This window comes from Sturnira hondurensis, unplaced genomic scaffold, assembly GCF_014824575.4.
Source record: "Sturnira hondurensis isolate 20B ecotype Veracruz unplaced genomic scaffold, ASM1482457v3 Scaffold0000780, whole genome shotgun sequence".
NCBI lineage: Eukaryota > Metazoa > Chordata > Mammalia > Chiroptera > Phyllostomidae > Sturnira > Sturnira hondurensis.
In genome coordinates, this window is record NW_028073411.1 from 4,811,251 (window position 1) to 4,830,779 (window position 19,529).

A 19,529-nucleotide genomic window follows, 5' to 3' on the forward strand; every position below is an offset into this window, starting at 1 on the left:
AGTGACATCTTCTGATGCCCTCGTAACCCTCTCTTCATTTCTCACATCAGGGAGGAAAATGGTACATTGTGGATCTTTCTCCCCACCTTTCTCCCCATCTCAAAGATTTAGGACTGTTTCTTCCAATGACTATCCTGCAATCCCCTCCTTGTGAGCCAGTGATGATTATTTGATCATTGAAAGCAGGAACCCTTGAGTTGTGGTTGTCATTGCCAAGTGTGATGTATCATTTAAAAAAAAATCTCCCATCATTTTTTATATGTTTAAAAATGTATTGCATCCAGAGTGTAAACTGTCCTGATACATTTCGTGGCATTTCTAAGGGAACTGAGAGCGGTGGAGGCAGGTGTGTAGGATGCAGCTGGACTTGGAGAAAGTGTAGAGAGGCCCCCCTGGCCCACAGGGTGGATCTGCCTTGGTGAGAATTTCTGCAGAAAGGCAGGGGGGAGGTCTGGGCGGAGGTGCACCCGGGCCTCTCAACTCCCAGATCTCTGTCAGGGGCCATAGTCTTCAGCTCTGTGCAGGGAGAATTTCCACAGCAGGCTCTGGCCCTGGCAACGTGAAGCTGCAGACATCGCTGTAGCTGGGGGTGCACCCTTCCTCCACACGGAAAGGCCTGTCGGAACGGAGAACTGTCACACACTGTCAGCCTCGGGTCTCCCGAGCTGTATTTTCATCAACTCTCTCTTCCCTCCTTTGCCCATCCCAGTTTTCGCAGATCCACGTCTAGGCGAAAACAGTGACTTAAGTGTATATGGCTTCTACAACATCTTCCATCAGATTCAGCGTTCCACTATAATCACAGCTAAAATGTCAGCCTTTAATGTCAGCCCTGGCTAGATCTGAATATGGAAAAGAGGCTTCTTGTTAAGCCTTTTCACGTTTTTGCTATTTATGCTCCCCCGCGCCCCAGAGATTTGGAGGAAATAATCTCTCGGTTTTGTTTTCTTTCTCTGTGAAATCCTTCCCAGCGTCTGCCACCTTTTCCCTGACATTTCCTGTACATGGTGCTGCCATTCTTAACCGATGGTCACAGAATCCTTCTCAATAACACGGAGACAAAGTGGGCTGCATAGCTGATAAATTATAAGCAGGCCTCGCGGGTTCGCTTGATGGATTGTTGTGGTGAATGTGTGTGAGTCACGGAGGTTATTTTTGGTCAAAAGAATTGTGTGAACTTTTCTCCTCTATTCTGAGTGCTTTGAAATGTACTACTTTTCTTTTTTTTTTTTTGTCCTTTCAGGTGTTATGGTGTTAGGCACTGTATCAGAATAGTCATTTTCTAGTTTTCAAAGTTATTGTTTTGGACTTGAAGAGGTGGAAGGCCTGATGAATAGGAAAGAATTGTGTGTTGACAAGTAATCCAGCCGGTGAAGTGTAAAAGAAAATTACAAGTCACTGCTTTAAAGCGGGACACCGCCCCCACCCCCGCCTGCCCCAGGGGTCAATTTTAGAACTGCTGTGCATTTACTGTGCACTCACTCGGAGGCAGCGTGGTTCTGATTGACTATTGTTCTGCAGCTACGGTGGACAGGCCTGGCTTTATTTGGGTAGAGTTCTTTTTAGCCAGGCTGCAGAGTAAATAACGTTTGACAGTCACATCGCCCGGCCTCTGACCCGCTGTTTCCTAAAGCAGCCCTGTCCTCTGCTTTGTGTATCACTGGAGCCCTTGAGGGTTATGCTGGGGGCCTGCCCTGCTCTATCTAACGTCTAAATGTCAGGGAGCATTGCCAAGCTCAGGGCTGTTCAAAGTGAAGCCCAAGGACCAGGGCCAGGTTGCAAGCTGCTGTTTCTAGACGAGCTAAGTGCAGACATTAAAAGCATTCAGAAATTTTGATAGCAATCTGACAGCATGGTTTTTGATTCTGACAGACACTTGGGGTCTTGATATCTTTTTAAATTAACTTTTTATTGTGTTTTGTGAGAGTTCTGGTCTGCGATGGAGTGGAGGCAGAGAACTAACTGGTCTCTTATCACTGACAGACGGGGGTCGTACTGATTCAGATGCTGTGATCAGGTTGGTGAGGGAACATCCACCCACCTGAGGGGCTCAAGCCATTACCGATTCAAAAAGGGAAAGTTAGAGACATCACAATTTGTTGTTGTTGCTGTGTGTCTTTTATTAAGTTTTCATTGTTACTCTTACATGTATTTCTTTCTGAGTGCATCTTCCATGGGTTTCTGTGAAAGCAAATTTTGCTGTGTCCCGCAGATGGGGGGCTGACACGCCCCATCACGTGCAGGCTGTGGCGGGCTCCTGGGAGGCTGCCTGCTGCACCAGGCCTCTCTCCCCCTCCTCCAGGCCAGTCCCTCGGCCTGGGGGCCCTCCCTCCACCTGTTGGAGGAGGGACTCTGCACGCAGAGCTCACGTCTGGGAAAAGTTCGGAGCTGTGCACAGGCAAGGCGGAGGCTGCCCGCTGTGGATGGTTTGTGCTCAGGAAGAAGAGCTGCGGCGGAGGGGAGGGGCCAGCAAAAGGGGATTGAAAACCAAATCGTCTGTCTGTCCGGTCACTACAGTCTCTGGGGTGAACTGCTGTCCAAAGTGGAAGTTTTCCCGTGGGAGAGGGACAGAGGGAAGCCAGTAGCTGGAGCTGGAGCACACCCACCGGGATTCCCTCCGGCGCGCTCTCTCTCTCTCTCTCTCTCTCTCTCTGTCCTTTCTCAAGTCTGGGTTGAAATGCCACCTTCCCAGGGAGGCCTCTGTGGCTGTTTCCCCCGCACACTCTGTTTCCTTTGCCTGCTTTATTTTTCTCCACAGCACTAAGCATCCAACTACTGGGCCATTATTTATTTTGTTATAATGTAATATAATTAATGTACTATCACTTGTTCAAGTGTACATTTACAAGGGCAAGGATGTTGTCTGTATTGCTCACTGCTCTACCTTCAGAATCTAAAACAGTGTTTCGCACATAGTAGGTGCTCAGTAAAGATTTGGTGTATAAATGAATAGGTGAGTAAGGAAGAGTGAGGAGGTAGGATCACTGTGGGGAGGGGGCCCTGCCCACAGGGCACCCCCCCTCTCCCCGGCCACCAGGGATGAGAATAAGTCTACCAAGACATGATCCGACTGGGGAGGGAAGGTGGCCAATCTCTCAAAGGAGAAGGGCCAAGAGCCTTTTCCTCAATGGGCTTTTATTGGGGTTCCTTTTGCACAGGAATACAGATAAAGCTCATTAATCATTGTCAGGCAATAAGGATCAAACAACACATAACAAAGAACTCTGGGGGCCTATTTTGAGTCAGGGTCAGATAGCTAAAGAGCTATAAAACTTTGAGGAACAAACTCATATCTTGCTTGGATCCTTATCATTTAATTGAGAGCATTCTAAACAAAGCAAATTTCACAGGATTTTACATATTCTTTCTTAGGCCCGATCGCCCTAGGGAACCCGCCCTTTCCAGCATAGGGGGCACCCACCATGAGCATTGTTTCAGGCTTAAGTCAAGCAGGGGTAGTAAGGCAGCCAGGAGATTAGGAGACTTCTCACAAACAGAATGAGGACTCAGGCTGTGTCATAGCCGAGGGGAGAGGGTCATCACCCCCTTTACTGTAGCCCCCCAAGTCCTTCCTTGAGGCCTCCATGTGATCGTGCCTGTCTTAGGTTGTTCCCCCCTTGGGGAATCTTATCCATCATTGGCTAACTGATCAAGCATTGGGGGCCAGTTATGGATGAAGTAAAAGGAGCAGAAGCAGTGCTCCTGCCAGGGAGATAAGCTTTGTCTCCTTAGTGGCTTACAGTCTGAAGGTCACTCACTCAGCCTTAGCCATGGGGGGTTACAGCTCCTGAAACCAGTCAGGGCAGTTCCCAACAGGTCACGATGGATCCATCTGGGTCGGAGGGGCATTTGGCCATGTCTATGCAATGGTTCCCTTCATGGTTAAGTCAGGGCAAGTGAGAGGGCATAGTCACGGGTTGGGCGAGGAAATCAGCCTTTTACCAGAGCCTCTGTGTGCCAAGCACTGTGGTAGGTGTCCTATATTTATCACTCAATTCCAGTATCAAATCTTCACATGAAGTATGGATGGGGAGTCCATTTTACAGATGGGGAAACTCAAGAAGTTAAGAACCTCACCCGAGGTCACCCAACACAGGCAGTGGTGGGACTGGGATCTAACTTAGTCTTTCTATCCCACAGAGAGAAATTTCCAAAAATAGTCTGTTGCTGTTTCTTTTCTTTCCTCTCTATAAACAGGGAGTTAATTTTCCTCATCCTTTAGCAAATTTTTGTCTGAATAGTGGAATGCAACTGTGACCAGATAATGAGATTTGCAAATATAGGATAGAAAAATTAGATCAGATTAATGTTCACAAATAAGTGAGCAGAAATTGAGGCTTGGTTAAATCCTTTCAGTGGGGATGAGTGGGCTTTCTCATGAGAGACTCCAAGCTGGATATTGGGTTCAGGGTTGGCAATTGTTATTATTACCCCAGGTCCCTGCTGGGGCTGAGATCACACCTCCAGGCCCAGCATATTGTCTGTCATTAAAAAAAAAAGTTATGGAGTATTTACTAGGTCAGCAGAGAAAACAAGGTTTCTCACCCTTCATGAAACTTCTATTATGGTAGGGAGAAGGAGACAGGAAATAAGTAGTAAGCAATAAACCATAAAGTAAGTGACGTGGTATGTGAAAAGATGACAATGGGAAAAAGAAAACAGAGTGCAGGGGGAGGGGCTCAGCTGGAGGTGGGCAGGTCCAAGTAGCAGATGAAGTGGTTTAGGTGGGCCCCCTGGAGCCCATGAACTTTGAACAAAGACCTGGAAAAGGTGAGGGTGTGAGCTGAGAGTTATTCTGGAGGGAGAGTGCTCCAGTGAGAGAGAACAGGAAACGGCACTGAGCTGGGAGTCTGCCTCGTATGTATGGAGAACAGCAAGGGGCTTGGAGGGAAGCTGAACTGGGTGGGGGATACCGTGAGGGTAGAGACGCCAGATGTCCTGGTAGATGGGAAATGGGAGATGAGATAAAGTAAGGAGTCAAGGATGATCCCAGGTGTGTTTTATATTCTTGCACCTTTACTCTTTTGTTCGTACCTAACAGAACTGAGTACCCCCCAAATTCATAACCCTGAATGAAGCCTTTGGAGATTTAGCCACTACGGTTACACCGGTGTCCTAATGGCTCTGGATCTGAATCTCTTCAGCTATAACATGAAGGGACACTATAAGATAATGTTTAAAATCCCTGCGAGTCATGATTTCCGAATGATTCCTTTCCGGGAGTCATATTTGGATTGCTTGCTTCCTTCCCTCCATCCTCCCTCATTTACTCATCCTAAGTCTTTAAAACATTTGCTGAAACTCCAGCTTCCTGGGGCCGAGGCACTAGCAAACAGAGTCTGCCTCCCCATAGCTTGCAGTCTTCCTGCTAATCTTAGATAAGACCATATTAGCAAGGTGAGAACTGGAATCAATGACAGCTAGAGAAATACAAATAGGGCTGCAGAACAGGAAGCCATGAGAGGCTCAGTGGGATGGTCAGTTACAGGCTAGATGGACGAAAGCATGTCTGCAGGTGGGGAGAGTGAGCATTGCCAGTTTGGAGAAGCTGAAGAGGGTGGGAATGTGGTAAAAGTGCTCTGTGTTACGGGGAAAGGGCAGGAATGGTGAGAGATGAAGAGGCATTGAGAGAGCAGACGCCATTGGACAACTTCTCACATGGGCTAGAAGGATGTGGATTGGAGCTGGACGCAAGTTTTAAGGGAGGGATGACATCATGAAGATGGACGGGCGCGTGATCATCCTGGCTGTTTGGGATGAGGTGGAAGGAAAACCAACTCAGGAGACTGTTGAATTATCTCTGGATCCTGATTTCTGAAACTGTGGCTCATCACTCGTGTCTTCTCTTGTTTCTTCCTTTTGTGATTAAAATTCTGGGCATTGAGGTAGCAAAGAAAAGTTTATGCAACTAGATCTATTGGAAGGGCAACTTCCAATATCTAAACAAGGAAATGAAACTTTTCCTATATTGTTGGTGTACCTTTTACAATTAAACTCTATGCCACTTGCAAGATTTTTAGTGAAAAGTGCTTAAAATTTTTTTAAATCAAATACAAACAACTTTTTTATTACTTGTCCTCGAGCCATTCTGGAACCAAAGAACATCCCCAAATGGAAGTTCATGGCCAACTTCATTTCCTCCATGCAGTTGTCGTGGTGTGATCTGCACCCTTGCTGCATTCGTATATGCGTTTGTTTACTCTAATGGGCTTTGTGTGGTTCAGCTGGGCTTGGACACCAGCCCGTATAAGCTTAATAAAGCCTTCCATTTATCCACTCCCCCATTTCTGATTGTATTTCATAATGTGTTGATATTTCCAGGCTAATCTTGCACAACTATTGAGAGATTCTCAGGACCGAAATAAACATCTGGGAGAAGAAATAAAACAACTTCAGCAAAGGCTTGGAGAAGTCCAGGGTGACAATAAGGTACGGCGAATGTTTAAAGGGATAAGGCCTTGCTGGGCGGTTGTGTGCCAGGGGTCTATACAGAGTTTGTCAGGAAAATGTAACTCAGCATTTGCTGGACATTTTGTTACAGATTCTTACATCTGCAATGAAAATTCACAGTTGGGCATTTCATATCTTTCTGACATCCCTTTGTGTGTGTGCATGCACACACGTGTGTGTGTGTTTCTGGGTTGCTCTAAAATATCGTCACAACTCATTAGAGAAGTTTCATTATGTTCAGCTTGGTGGTGGATAACACTGTGGTCGAGGGCAAAATAAAACCTGAATGCTATCCTTCCCCCCTTCCATACAAATAATGATTTGTGGCTCAGATGATTTGGAATTATTCACATTCGGTTTTGAATTTTAAGTAGTTATCCTACTAATTATGTTCACATAACCAATTTATTTTATTGCTAAATTTGGCAATTTGTATGGAACATTGCTCAAAATCCACTGTTTGGTATTAATCAAACTCCCCTGTTGGCAACGTTAATTATAAAATATGAACTCATAAACCAAACTGAATGTGTGCACTCTCCCAGCTGAAGCTGTGAACAAAAGTACAGTTGAGAAAAGGACGAACTACTGAAGTTTAATTCTGTCCTCACAAATAATTTCCCGTTTTGCCAAGAGAGATGTATTTTCAGTTCCTTGCCAGAGGCAGCTTTCTCAACAGAGATGAGCATTGGAGTTTAACTACTTGGCAGGAAGGAGGTCCTTTCGTGGGGAGTGCTTCTTAAACATGACCAAATTCCTCAATAAAGTGCGGTGATGGTCATAGTGTATGGGAGTTGTTGGTTATTGGAAGGCACCATTTTGAAAGATGTTCAGCCTTAAAAAAAAAAAATGCATGGAAGTGTCTGGTTACCCAAGGGCTCTTCCGTAACAGGAGAGCAGACAGAAGTTTGAGTGTACTCGTTGCCATCTTGAGAGTCTCCATCTATGGGAAGTCTTTCTTAGAGGGACTTCTCCACCTAACCTGCCTCTAGATTTTTTTATACCTCTTAGATTTAACATACATTTGAAAAATTAAGGTCTACTACTTCCTGTCATGAAACAGGGGGTGGAAAAGAATGCCTGAGAAAGGTTCTGATCAACCCGGGACAAGCCCATCAGACGGCTGGTGTGGCTTCGTGCATTGTTAAAAGGCTGTAAGCTCTGTAACCTCTGTGTTGGGTCAATGATGAAAGGCCAGACTTTAGTCACCTCCTCAAGAGACGACAGCAGGCCAAGGTGTTCTAGAGGGTAAAATGAAGGGTGTGCCATGGTTCCCTTTAAACCCATGACAATACGACAGGAATTTTAGACACATTATAAACCCACAAAACACTGAAGCATTTTATGTGATTTTTATGGCTCTTCTTGGCTGATCGACTCTGTTTTCTTCTTTGAGCTACCCCCCACCTCCAACTTTCTGGAGGAGTGGACCTCACCTTTTGGTCACTTTTAATTGAATCAACTTTTAGGCTTGAGCTATTTTAGGAATCGACGGTAACAACTGACATTTCGAGGAGAGAGAGGGAGGCTGTGTGAGTGTGTGTGACTCTAAGCACCAGTCTGGGGCTTTTCTCACATCGAGGCAACCTGCACTTCACGGTTTGCTTGTGCTCTGGGTCTTTATTCCAGTAGCTGGGGCACATTTATCAAACTTTGTTTTCTCACCCAAGGGTTAGAATTTAGTGACACAAATTCACGGCCGGTGAAGTAATTCACCTGCCCAAACGTGTCGGGAGGATGTTATGATGCTCTGCAGACCCCACAGATCCCAGATCTCAGCATCCAGCTTCTCCCCCTAAAAGAAGACCAACCGCTGTGAGCCCCAGCGGTGTCAGCTGGTCTCATTTTCATCTAGGGTCACAGGGCTGGTTTCTCTTCAGGCCCCCGTGAGTCATGGTCTTCTTCCTGCCTACCCTCACCCCAGTCATCAACATTAAGAGCAGATTACTTATTTGATAAGGACGCTGGACATCTTGAGAAACTCAGAGGCCTCTTGTCAACTTTGGCTGTGACTGTATATTGGAAAATGGGTTAATCCTTCATCATTATTATTTTTATTCATCATGTCACTTGCTGTTCCAACCTTTCTAATGGCCTCTGAATCCAGTCCTACCTTCTGGCCATGGTGTGCTGGGCCTCCATTGTTTGGCCCCTACTGATTTCTCCAGCCACACCTCTAACCGCTAGGCTCCTCCTACTTCAGCCCTGCAGCACTAATTCAGCCCGTTTGCTAAGCTGAACTGCCTTGTGCCTCAGGGCCTTTGCACCTATTGTTTGTTCTGTCTGGTATACTCTTCCCCTTTATTTCTCCTGCAAACTGCTGCTCATCTTTCAGGTCATAGGTCAAATGCAGCCTTCTCCACCTCTTAGGGGCAGGTCCTGGGCTTGCCCACAGTGCTCCATTCTCTCCCCTCTGCTTACACTTGTGTGCCTTGCCCCTACCACCAAGGGTAAGCTCTTTGCAGACTAGATTCCTGGCTGATATGCTACTGAATACCTAGGAATGAATGTTCTTAGTGCCTGATGAGTAAACATTGTTTGATAAATCCTTGTGAAGGGCTGAAATAAATGGATGAGTGAATGAATAAAACAAATGAGTAAAGGAATGAAAAGAAGAGCAAAAGGGTTCGAAAACAGAAAAAGAAAAAAGAGAGAACAAGAAAATTAGTGGACTCCCTACCACTCTGGTTGTTGTCAGTAATTCTCATGGGGTGAGGAGTTGTTTAGAAATTTGGAGAAAGAGGCTAGAAAAGCAACCCATTTCATCAGAGAAAAAACCAAATCAAACTAAGCCAAACCCAAAGTGTGAGACCTTGGGGGGCCCCAGTGGAGAGAACAGAGGGTCTGGTGCCTTGGTGAACACGGGGTAAGGTCCTCTTCCTCGACTAGCTCCATCACCGAAGCCTGTTAAATTCAGGACAGCCTAATCGCTGTTGTTGGACTCCTTACTCCTCACTTTCCAAACAGAGGGGCCGATGGCATCATTTTATGAGCAACCGCTAAAGTGGAAGATTTTTATCTCTGAGTTGCCATTTTAACTGATGACCCTTATCCGTATTTGGGAAGCCCAGCTTCTTGATGTTAAGTACATTTAAGAAACAAGGTGATAGGAAATTACTTGCCTTGGATATTTTAAGGTAGACTAATTTTTCCATTTGTTCAGCTAGAGCCTTGTAACCCCGTGTGCCATAAAGCATTTTCAAACAGCCTCTTGAAGGATTTGTTGCCACCCTGGCTTGCAAATAGTTGAGCACTCACGTGGGGTTGGCGGGGAGGGGGAGTGGCTTCCGTGACGGTGTAGGGGTCCTGTGATCAAACACCACCTGCCGTCTCTCTGAACAGTGCCCAAGAATTTCCCGGGGCTCCCAGATTGACACCCTCCCAATCCAAAGCAGGAGAAAGGGGTGAAAAAGGAAATTCACTAGACACCCTCCCCTGCCCTCATAGTTATAGTTCTGAAAGGTGAGAAAATGAGAGGCCTATGGGGTTAGAAGGATACAGAGCTCCACAAATCACCCTGAAAAAAGGGCTCTCAGTGTGTCAGTCTCCAAGGAATAAGGACCAGTTAATTATGTGGAAAGACCCGGCCCATGCTGAGCCTCAAGCCTGGAAAGCAGCCCACTGAGAGAGTGGCTGTCTCACCCCTCCTGCCCCAGAGGTCTGTCTGCTTCCTCCTATGGGCATCAGAGTGGATTCAGGGGAAGGGGACCAGGAGGAAGGAGGACGTTGTTGAGAATTTAAGGGTTAGTAAGAGTCAATCAACAAAACTAGCAGAGCGCATGTCAGTCACAAATACCCAAAGGGGGGCTGGCGGACCAGCTGGGTCTCCGAAAGAGGAAGCCTGGCAGGTATCACTTTGCTTACTTCTGTGATGTAAATCACCAATGCCATGACAAATGGCAGGCTACCAAAGTGACGTCCCTGAACTTGCAGTCGGAAAGACAGGCACTCCAGGAAGAGCCAGCCGGCCACTGCTGTGGCCTGTAGTGTCGTACAGCAGGTCTCTGAATGATATTGTTTTGTTCACCACCATTTTATTATGAAATTGATGAGAAGAAAATAGATTCCTGGCTGGTGCCACTGTCTGTGTCTAGTTTGCGTGTTTTCCCCACGTCTGTGTGGGCTTCTCTGGACTCCAGTTCCTTGCACATCCTGAACACATGCACGTGAGAGTCTACATTGTCACAGTCTGAGTGGGTGTGGCTGTGGGTGTGTGATGTACCCTGAGACGGAAGGGTGTCCTGTCCATGTGGTCCCATCTTGCACCCTGAACTGCTGGGACAGGCTCCAGCCAACCGTGACCCTGAACTAGAATCAGCAGGCTGGCAAATAATTTTCTTCACTTGTTTCTATCAATCTTTCTTAAGTATATGTATAGTTTGCATTTACTTTAATATTTAATATTATAAGTGTCGGGGGTCTTTATTTAGAAATTTGGTGATTTTTTTTTGTAACCAGAAATAGGCTGTAGGAACTTAACTCATGTTTATATCGATTAGCCTACAGTAATATTTGTTTCACTATATGTCGTTTGGCTTAAAGTCGGTCTCCAGGAACCTATTGATGATGGTCAGTGAGAACTTACCATATAAGCCAATAGGTCCGTCTTTGGAAATTTTTGGACCCAGGCTTATATTCCAGCTCTTCCAGTTACTGTGTCTGTGGCCTTGGGCAAGTCAATATCATCTTCAGGCCTCAGTCCTTCGTCTGTAAAAAGGGACTAGTAACATCTCCGATAGACTTGTTGTCAGGTTTCATCATTTATTCATCGGCACATACCTGGGGACTTGTTGTGTGTTGATTAATGTTCTGAGATTTAAGGAGACAGACATCAAGGAATAAAAAGGACAAGGTACTCGTTTGCTCAGAGCTTGTGTTCTGGTTGGGGAGGCAGACAGTGAGAAAATAAAGTAGATAAATAAGATCATTAGACAGTGGTTAGTGTTGGGGAAAGAACGGAAGCAGGAGAATGAGATTTAATGATTTTGTGTGTGTGCACCCACAATACTAAGTGTTTGTAAAGTGTGAGTCGCCTGGCGCCTGGGAAGCTCTCCATCAAGGGAAAGCGTTGCTGGGCCGAACATCCCAGACTCCTCTTGTATGGACTTTCTCCAGGGGCCTGGGCGGGTGCCTCCCCCAGGGACAGAGACTGGTGTGAAAAGCTGGGCAGATGACACCCCAAACTCAGCCCTCCTCATCCCCACTCCAGACTCTGCCCGCCCCCAGCCCAACTGCTGTGGTGCAGAGTTCCTGGAAGCTTCCTTGCGTTTTGTGTGCCCCTTGTGGAATAAGGACTTGATAGTTATGCCAGGGGCCGCAACTCATGTTCCCGTGGAGACAGCCAGCAGCTGATTTTCTTGGCCATTTGCTCTTGTTTTTCTTCATTGTGCAGAGAGTATGGCACTGTAGTGCAGAAACACAGTAATGCAGTGCCAGGCATGCAAAAGCGGGAAGGTTCAGGTGGGCAGCCGCTCCTAACAGTGTCGAATATTCACATCGCCTGGGCCCCTGCTGGCTGGTTTAAATGTAGCTGTTTGTGACTTTACACACACACCAGGTTTTGCCCTTAATAATGAGCCTTCTGTTACACCAGCTGACGTCTCTCGGTACCTCGTTTTATCTGGTGCTGGCACCGCAAAACAATAGAGCCCTTCTGTGACTGTACCTTTATTTGACGTGGGGCTTTGGAAAGATCCAGCGAGCAAACCAATTAAGTCAAAGCCACAAGCCAATACAGACAGACCAGTGAGCATGCAGGTGATTAATTAAAGTATACTTTGTTTAAAATTTTTTTAAAAACAGCTCAGCTGCAGATGCCTGTAATGGTCCGGGGTGCGGCATCAAAGAGCTCTCCGCAAAGGGCTCTTCTTTGTGCTTTAAAGGGGCGCGGAGATATCCTGACCTAGGAAGCCCAGTGAAGAGGGCACACTTAATGAAAAGCTCTCGCCTAGGGCATTAGAGAAATTCATTACAAAAAATCGATATGAGTGTGATAAGGGTCCTTCACTCGCCTCAACCCCCTCAGATCTTAATTCGAACTGGGATCTTGACGGTGAACTACAGGTAATGCTCAGCTAGTTCAGCAAGCAGCCAGACTGGCCCAGGATTCCCTGATGTTTCATTGGCCAATTAATTAGAGGCACTTGGTCTCAGAGACATATTCGAGCCTGTCCTGGCTTATAGGAAGGAGCTTGTAGCCTGGGTGGCCCATGCGACCCAAACAGCATGGTTTGGGACTTTAATCCCAGAGACCATGTGTTGTAATTGTACTTCTTAGTGGAGAACTGGTTCTGAAAGGTACCTCTGCCCAATGTTTATTTTATAGTGCGCTGTATCCAAATTATACTAAAGTAAAATGAAATCAAAGCAGCCTTAAAACTGACGGGACACTCCTGTGGCTCGGGAGCCGTGTGCGCTGAAGTGCCGAAAGGTCGTTCCCGGGCTTCCCAGCTGTGTGAGCTTGTGTCAGTTGCTTGACTTCTCTGTGCCTCAGTTGTTCCCATCTGTACAATGGAGGTAATAGTAGTACTTGCCCTATGGGAGAGTGGTTCAATTTGCATCAACACATCTTTATTGAGAACCTGACTACATGTTCTGGGGGTAGGGCAGTAACCAATGAGTCCCTGCTCTCATGGGGCTTCCCTTTCGGTGGGGACACATAGACCGGAGGCACACACATATTTACTGATTAAACAAATGAGCCTGTCATATTTCATAGATTCTGAGATGTTGGGTTTTCCACATTTGAACACCTCTGACATAGGCACCGATATCGGAGTTATGGTTGGCGTTTTTGATTCTTTGCAGAGGTGCATAACGGTTGCTCCGAAAGTTGATGGAGATTTACTGATGAGATACAGGAGTCCCTCCTTATCTGCAGCTTTGCTTCCCGCAGTTTCAGTCACCCATGGTCAGCTACGGTCTAAAAGTACTAGATGGGAAATGCCAGAAATAAACAATTACTAGATTGTAAATTGAGGGCAGTTCTGAGGGTCTCGGAGAATTCTTGAGCCATCCTGCTCTGCTCCCTCCTACCTGGGGCGGGACTCCTCCCCTGGTCCAGCATCTCCGCCCTGCGTTCCCTGCCCATCATCAGTCACGGAGTAGCTGCCTTGGTTTTCAGATCATGATATGATACTGCTTGCACTCAAGTCACTCTTAGTTTACTTAATAATGGCCTCAAGTGACAAGAGTACCAAAGAGAAGCTGTGCAGTGCTCCTTCCAGATGAGGTCTGTGTGTGCATGAAAACACATAGTATACGGGCGGTGGCACCATCTGAAGATTCAGGCGTCCACCAGCGCTTGCACAAACGCATCCCCCTCAGATGAGGGGGCGCCGCTGTACATCGTCACATGTCAGAAGGTGCTAAATGCTAAGTCAAAAACACAGGATATGTAGAATGCATCCTGGGCTGAACAGGGCACTGTGCTGGGTGGTCAGGGAGGGGGTATCTATTCTCATGCCCCTTGCACAGAGATCTGAAGGGAGAGTGGGGGAAGGTTGCCACACACCCCAGGGATGGGGGAGGAGAGGCTGCAGGCCCAGCCTGGGGCCCGTGAGCCTTTTGTGAGGATTCAATAGGAGGAGTCATACAAAGCGCAGAGCACACTTCATGGTGGTGCACTGTTGTCGTTGTTGTTCCGGAGGCAGAGAGGCCCAGTAGCGTAAACTCCAGCACCCCAGACCGCCAGGGTTCCACGCCTGGCCCTGCCATTCACATGTAAGGTCTGATGGGGGCAGGGTGCGTTATGTCTCTGTGTCTCAGTTCCTACCTGACAACGAGGATAGCAACAGTGCCTCGTAGGGGGCTGGCTGGGCTTCCGTGGGTCTAGCGTGTAGGCAGCTCTGCATGCGAGTTTGCTCGAAGTGTCAAGGCCAAAGCCTTGGGCGAAGAGCACTCCCGAGCTGTGCACGGAGACCTGCTTCAGAGCCCTGTGTCAGCCCCTCGGAGAGTCGCATCTGGGAAGAGCTGAGGACAGCGACTGCCTCCTGCAGTTGTGGGAAGCATCAAATTGAGAGGCTTCCTAATTTAGGAAGCTCCTGAGGACTCCCCGTGGTGAGCCGGGCACTGCTGTGCCTGCCGGACTAGTTCAGTGCAGATGACAAGCGCGGCACCCACTGTGGCAGAGCCAGCAGTGGGGAGGGCACGAACAGGGGTGCGAGGTGGTGCCTGTCCATATGACTGGGACAGTGGGGCAGGGCGGTGGGAGGGAGAGTACCCTGGGGGGTGAACAACTTCGGCGATGGCGTCCAAGGAAGACTTCTCAGAGGAGGTGCCATCTAACCTGAGAGCTGAAGGTGGCAAGGAAGTGGGTTCTGGACTGACACGGGGGCAGGCTATTCCAAGGGCAGAGGGGGTGCCCAGGCCCAGGGGCAGCAGGAGCACGTGCGTTTGACCCAGTGGGGCTGGAGAACAGAGAGCGGGGGCGAGGGTTAGAAATGGGCGGGTGGGGTGGACTCGGAGCAGCAGCCTGTCAGCCTCCCAAGGGCCGTGGCATTTATCCCAGTGCAGGGAAGAACCACAGGAAGAATCACCATGAAGGAGGGAGACTCCCAGCACGTCGCTGGGACCAGACTGGGTGCTCGCGAACCAGGAAACCTTGGCACTGACGGGTGGGTGCAGGGTGGTCTCCGGAGCCTTGGGAGAAAGAAAATGAAAACCACTGGTTTTGTTTTTATTTATTGTGTTTAAGTGACAAATGCTTCGGTTGAAAGCTAGAACTGGACTAGAAATTCAGATTCTGGTTATACAACAGAGTTGCCCACGTGGCGCCTTTTTAAGCTCTCGTGTTCAGTGTTACCAAGGGTATTCCAAGGGCCGGGGAGCGACTGGAGAGGATGTGGAGAAAACCAACAGGAAAAGCAAAGAAAAGATGGTCAGGGCCTTGTTTACCAAGTTGCCCGGCCCAGCACTGTGCCAGATACATGTTTAATAAATGCCTTTTGGGGCTGACCTTGTCCTAGGCGCGCTCTTTGCATCGCCGCACCAGGAGCGGGGGGCCAGGAAGGACTGGCATTGCCCCCTGTTAACAGTTTTCATTTGATCCCCCAGTCACCCTGGCAGAGAGAGTCAGTTTATGGGAACGGTGAGCGTGCTCTGTGACCGGGGATTTCACCTTTACAGCTCTTCATCAACAGCACAGTCCCATCAACACTGGGAGGTCCATTCACAGTGGCCCCTGCAGCACATCAGCGATTTTCGGCCTTTTGCATCTCACGGCACACATAGGCTAGTTACTAAAATTCCGTGGCACACCAAGTCATATATTTTGCTGATCTGACCAAAAAGAAGATAGGGATAATTTTGATTCATTCACACTGGATGGCTCTTGTTGGGTTGGCTCTTGTCATTTTTTTGCTTGACAATCTAAGGGGAAAGAGGTCAGCGCCCCTGACTGAACAGTCAGGGATTGCAGGTTTTAAACATTCATGAGACACGCCCGTTGAAGACCGCTGTATTACATCTTCACATTGTGAGGGTGGAGGCGCCGGAGTGGGATTTGTGCGGTGCACAGGCTGGGCAGCCACACACAGCTGTGCTGTCTGCGAGGTAGCTTTTATCCTCACTGAAGACTGAACGTGTCCCCATCAGATTCCAATGTTGAAACCTACTCCCCAGGGGGGTAGTGTTGGACGTGGGGCCTTCGGGAGTGGATTAGGCTGTGAGGACAGGGCTCTCGCAAATGGGATTAGTGCTCTCATCAAAGAGACCCCAGTGAGCTCTTGCCTCTCCACCACTGAGAAAACAGCCATCCGTGAACCAGGAAGCAGGCTCTCACCAGACACTGAATCGGCTGGCACCTTGATCTTGGACTTCCCAGCATCCAGGCCTATGTGCAATAAGCGTCTGTTGTTTGTAAGCTACCCAGTCTGTGGTGTTCTGTTACAGCAGCCTGAATGGGCTAAGACAATACCATTAAAAAACAAACAAAAAAACATGTCACTAGGCCCAGTGAAGTTAGATGGCTGCCAAGGACAAGTGACTAGGATTAGCAGGAGCAGGGTCTGAACACCTGGACAGTCACAGCTGCTCCTGCCCCTGGCCACCTCTCAGTGTCTGGGGGCAGGGGGCGGGGGGCACAGATTCAGGCAAATCAAAACAGGGTGAGAGAGAGACTGTCGAAGGCTGTAAGGGATGGAACCTGAGATCGGGGAAGGAGACTTTGAGCAGGGCACCTGCGGGGGAGTCAGACCCAGTGAGCAGGGTGGGGGACGAGCCATTTGGCCCCAGCATTTCCCAGGAGAGTCCCTCAGGTACATCTCAGCTGCAGCTGCGCCTCATCCATACACTGAATACTCACACCCGTAATTCATTCATAAACATTTATTTCCATCTAAGTCACCAAATGAATGCATTTGCTGTTGGCAGGGCAGGCACTTTGTAGGGCACTGATCCACTTCAAGGGTTGGCATGGGGAGGCTGGCTGGGCAGCGCCCGGGCCGTGTTTGAGGGAATTAAGTGCCGCAAGCAGTTGCTTTCTCCCTGTTTCCAAGAGGGGAGATCAGCGTCATTGCCTGCAGTCCACAGAGAGAGCTGGCCTGGGAGTTCTGCTTTTTCCAGCTGGGGACCTGTGTGGGGAAGCTCATGTGGAGGGGACGATGACCCTCATCGAAACAATACTCATAACAGCAGCTAGCATTGATTGAGCACTTTTTACGTTCCAGGAGCTATGCTAAATATCGCAGAGAAACCCGATCTTCTCTCACGTAGGATTGATTGCGTTCTGAAGTCAGCATGAAAGAGGCAGAAACTTGTGTCTAGTAAAAATGCCCCTTGATGGGCCCTTAAAATTGCCCATCAAGTTCAGGGTATGTGGTCGTGTGTACACCTAAGCAGTGGTATTACATGTAAATATGAACAGTGTGATTTTGCCCACCTCCCAGCAGGGGTGGGCAAAGTCAGCCAATTTTTAAAATTTTTATTTCTCTCTCAGTCTCTCTGCTCCATCTCTCTTACTCCTCTTCCCCCACCCCCATACCTTTTTCCCAAATGTGTAAAGTTGAATGCCCTAAGTTAAAGGTGCATTTAATGCAACTCTACTCTCTCTCACCTGCCAGTGAAAAGCTGTACTGTGACTGTCATATTTTTACAGAGAAGGATACGAAGGCTCAGAGACATGAAGGCACATGCTTATGGTTGCACAGCACATAGGCTGTGGAGCCAGGATGTGAACCCCCCTGCAGGGGGGCTCCAGAGCCTGGGAGCTGTCAGCTGGGAAGGCAGGAGACCCCTTACTGCGCGCTGCCATTCCTGCTGTGGTGGCCTCCTCCGGCCCCTTCAGCTGACTGTGCTTGAGAGTCAGACCCAACGAATGATCCAGCTATTACCAACTTGGGCCTCACTTTTAAAAATAAGTGTTTCAACCAATCTGGCCCTGAGATTTAATAGCCGATATTGTATGCACATTAAACACCAAATGATTGTTAACATATTTATCGAAGCTTAACAGGCATCCAGTATATAAAAGATGACTGTCTTCTATGGCTGTCAGACCTCAATAAACACGTTTAATAATTAATTGGCATTAAGCAAACATAATTGTGTAATTCTAAATTAAGTGATCAGTGAAGCATACTGCGACTAGAAAACCACAGTGGTGTTTTATTACTTAAAGTTCAGGCTGTCAGTCTGGCTTTTCATGCATCGGAAAAAGGGCCCGTTTTCAAAGCCAAGTCGCAGACCTCCTGTTGCCTCCGAGCACAAAAGGCAGAAGCCTACCTGCTCCTGGACCCTTTGATTGGAGAGAAAATTCTTTTGTTTGCTTAGCTGTTGGTCTTTCTGTACATTCACTTGGGGTTCTGCAAGGCCTGAGCCCAAGGAATTTCCACACGTCAGTCAGCTTTCGGTTGAATGAACTAGCCCTGGTGTAAATTCCACCCCCACACCCGGCGCACCCAGTACAGTTGATTCTGGCTGTTAACTGTGGTTGTATCCTCTAACGTTGCTGCAAACCCTGAATTAGCGACTACTGAACTACCGCTCCTTAGGGGAATCACGGGATTAGGTTTGCTGACCCTGAGAGAGAAGATATCTACCAAGGAGGGCTCCTGTGGCTGAGTGGGCTCAAGTTTAAAAGCAGAGGCTAGTAGCCCTTTGCAAACAGGGGCCTTTCACACAAGCCACACCTGAGGGAGAAGCCTGTGCTAGCCTGCCTGCTGCTTGCACTGAGCAGCCTGCCTGCCCTGAGCTGGGCCCTGCAAAGGAGGTCCTGGAACCCTGTTTCTGCCAGCAGAGCTGAGGCTTTGCCTGTCGAATCGGAGCTGCGTGAGTGTGTCCCCATTAGTGTCTTCGCTGACCCATCAGAACGTGCTTTTTGGGGATCAGGGTCAGGGACCCCCCTCTGTCTGTCCTCTGCCCTCTGGCTTCTCACAGCCGGATCGCAGATGAGCTGTTGCACGGAATGCAGCTTCCTCCTTCACCCCAAGTCTGGGCTTCCTGTTGGTATCAGGTCGGTCCCAACATTGGTTGACAGGTTCCTGGGAGACTCTGGGCGCAACATCGTGTCAGTGCCAATACCTAACTTTGTTTTATGTGTGTCTTGTTCCGTTTAAAGTCACATTATGTAATGTGTATTGTTGACTCATTAAGATTGCCTTCACAGACGATAGCACCTTAATTCACTCTTAAATGAGTCTTAGGTAACACACATGTTTCCTCTGTAAGACACCTCACAGCCTTCTTGCGCTTAGAAACACTAGGCGGCACTTTGGCATTATTCATGGGGGCCATTTTAAACAGCAAAACATCCAAAAAAAAGCACAAAGATGTGGGGAAAATGTGGCACTAAATAGACCATGAAAAGGACACTTGTGTGGAGAGCCAAACAAGAGGCAGCGTGTTGCCTGGTGCAACCTCAGCTGGGCGCCAGGCTGACGGACAATTCACATTTTTTTGCAACTCTGCACTTGTTTACCCACGTCCATGCATGATTTGAAAGTGCCACAGGTGTTGATTTTGAGATTACAAATAAATTTGTGCACATTTGAAAACACAGGATCCTCGAGTAATGTAGCTCAACTGTGATCGGATTCCATAAAAGCACAGCTGTCTGTTTACACCCTCTGCCAGGTCTTTGT

The 19,529-nt window shown here is 48.0% G+C and overlaps 1 protein-coding gene across 2 annotated transcripts in view; it reads left to right on the forward strand.

Annotated features, from left to right (window-relative positions):
- CCDC149 (coiled-coil domain containing 149) overlaps positions 1-19,529 on the forward strand; it is a 97,555-nt gene that overhangs the window by 44,354 nt on the left and 33,672 nt on the right. For both annotated transcript variants that reach the window (XM_037044891.1, XM_037044899.1), the window contains exon 4: positions 6,322-6,429. In XM_037044891.1, the coding sequence (XP_036900786.1) occupies positions 6,322-6,429 (108 nt within the window). The remainder of the gene's footprint in view (positions 1-6,321; positions 6,430-19,529) is intronic.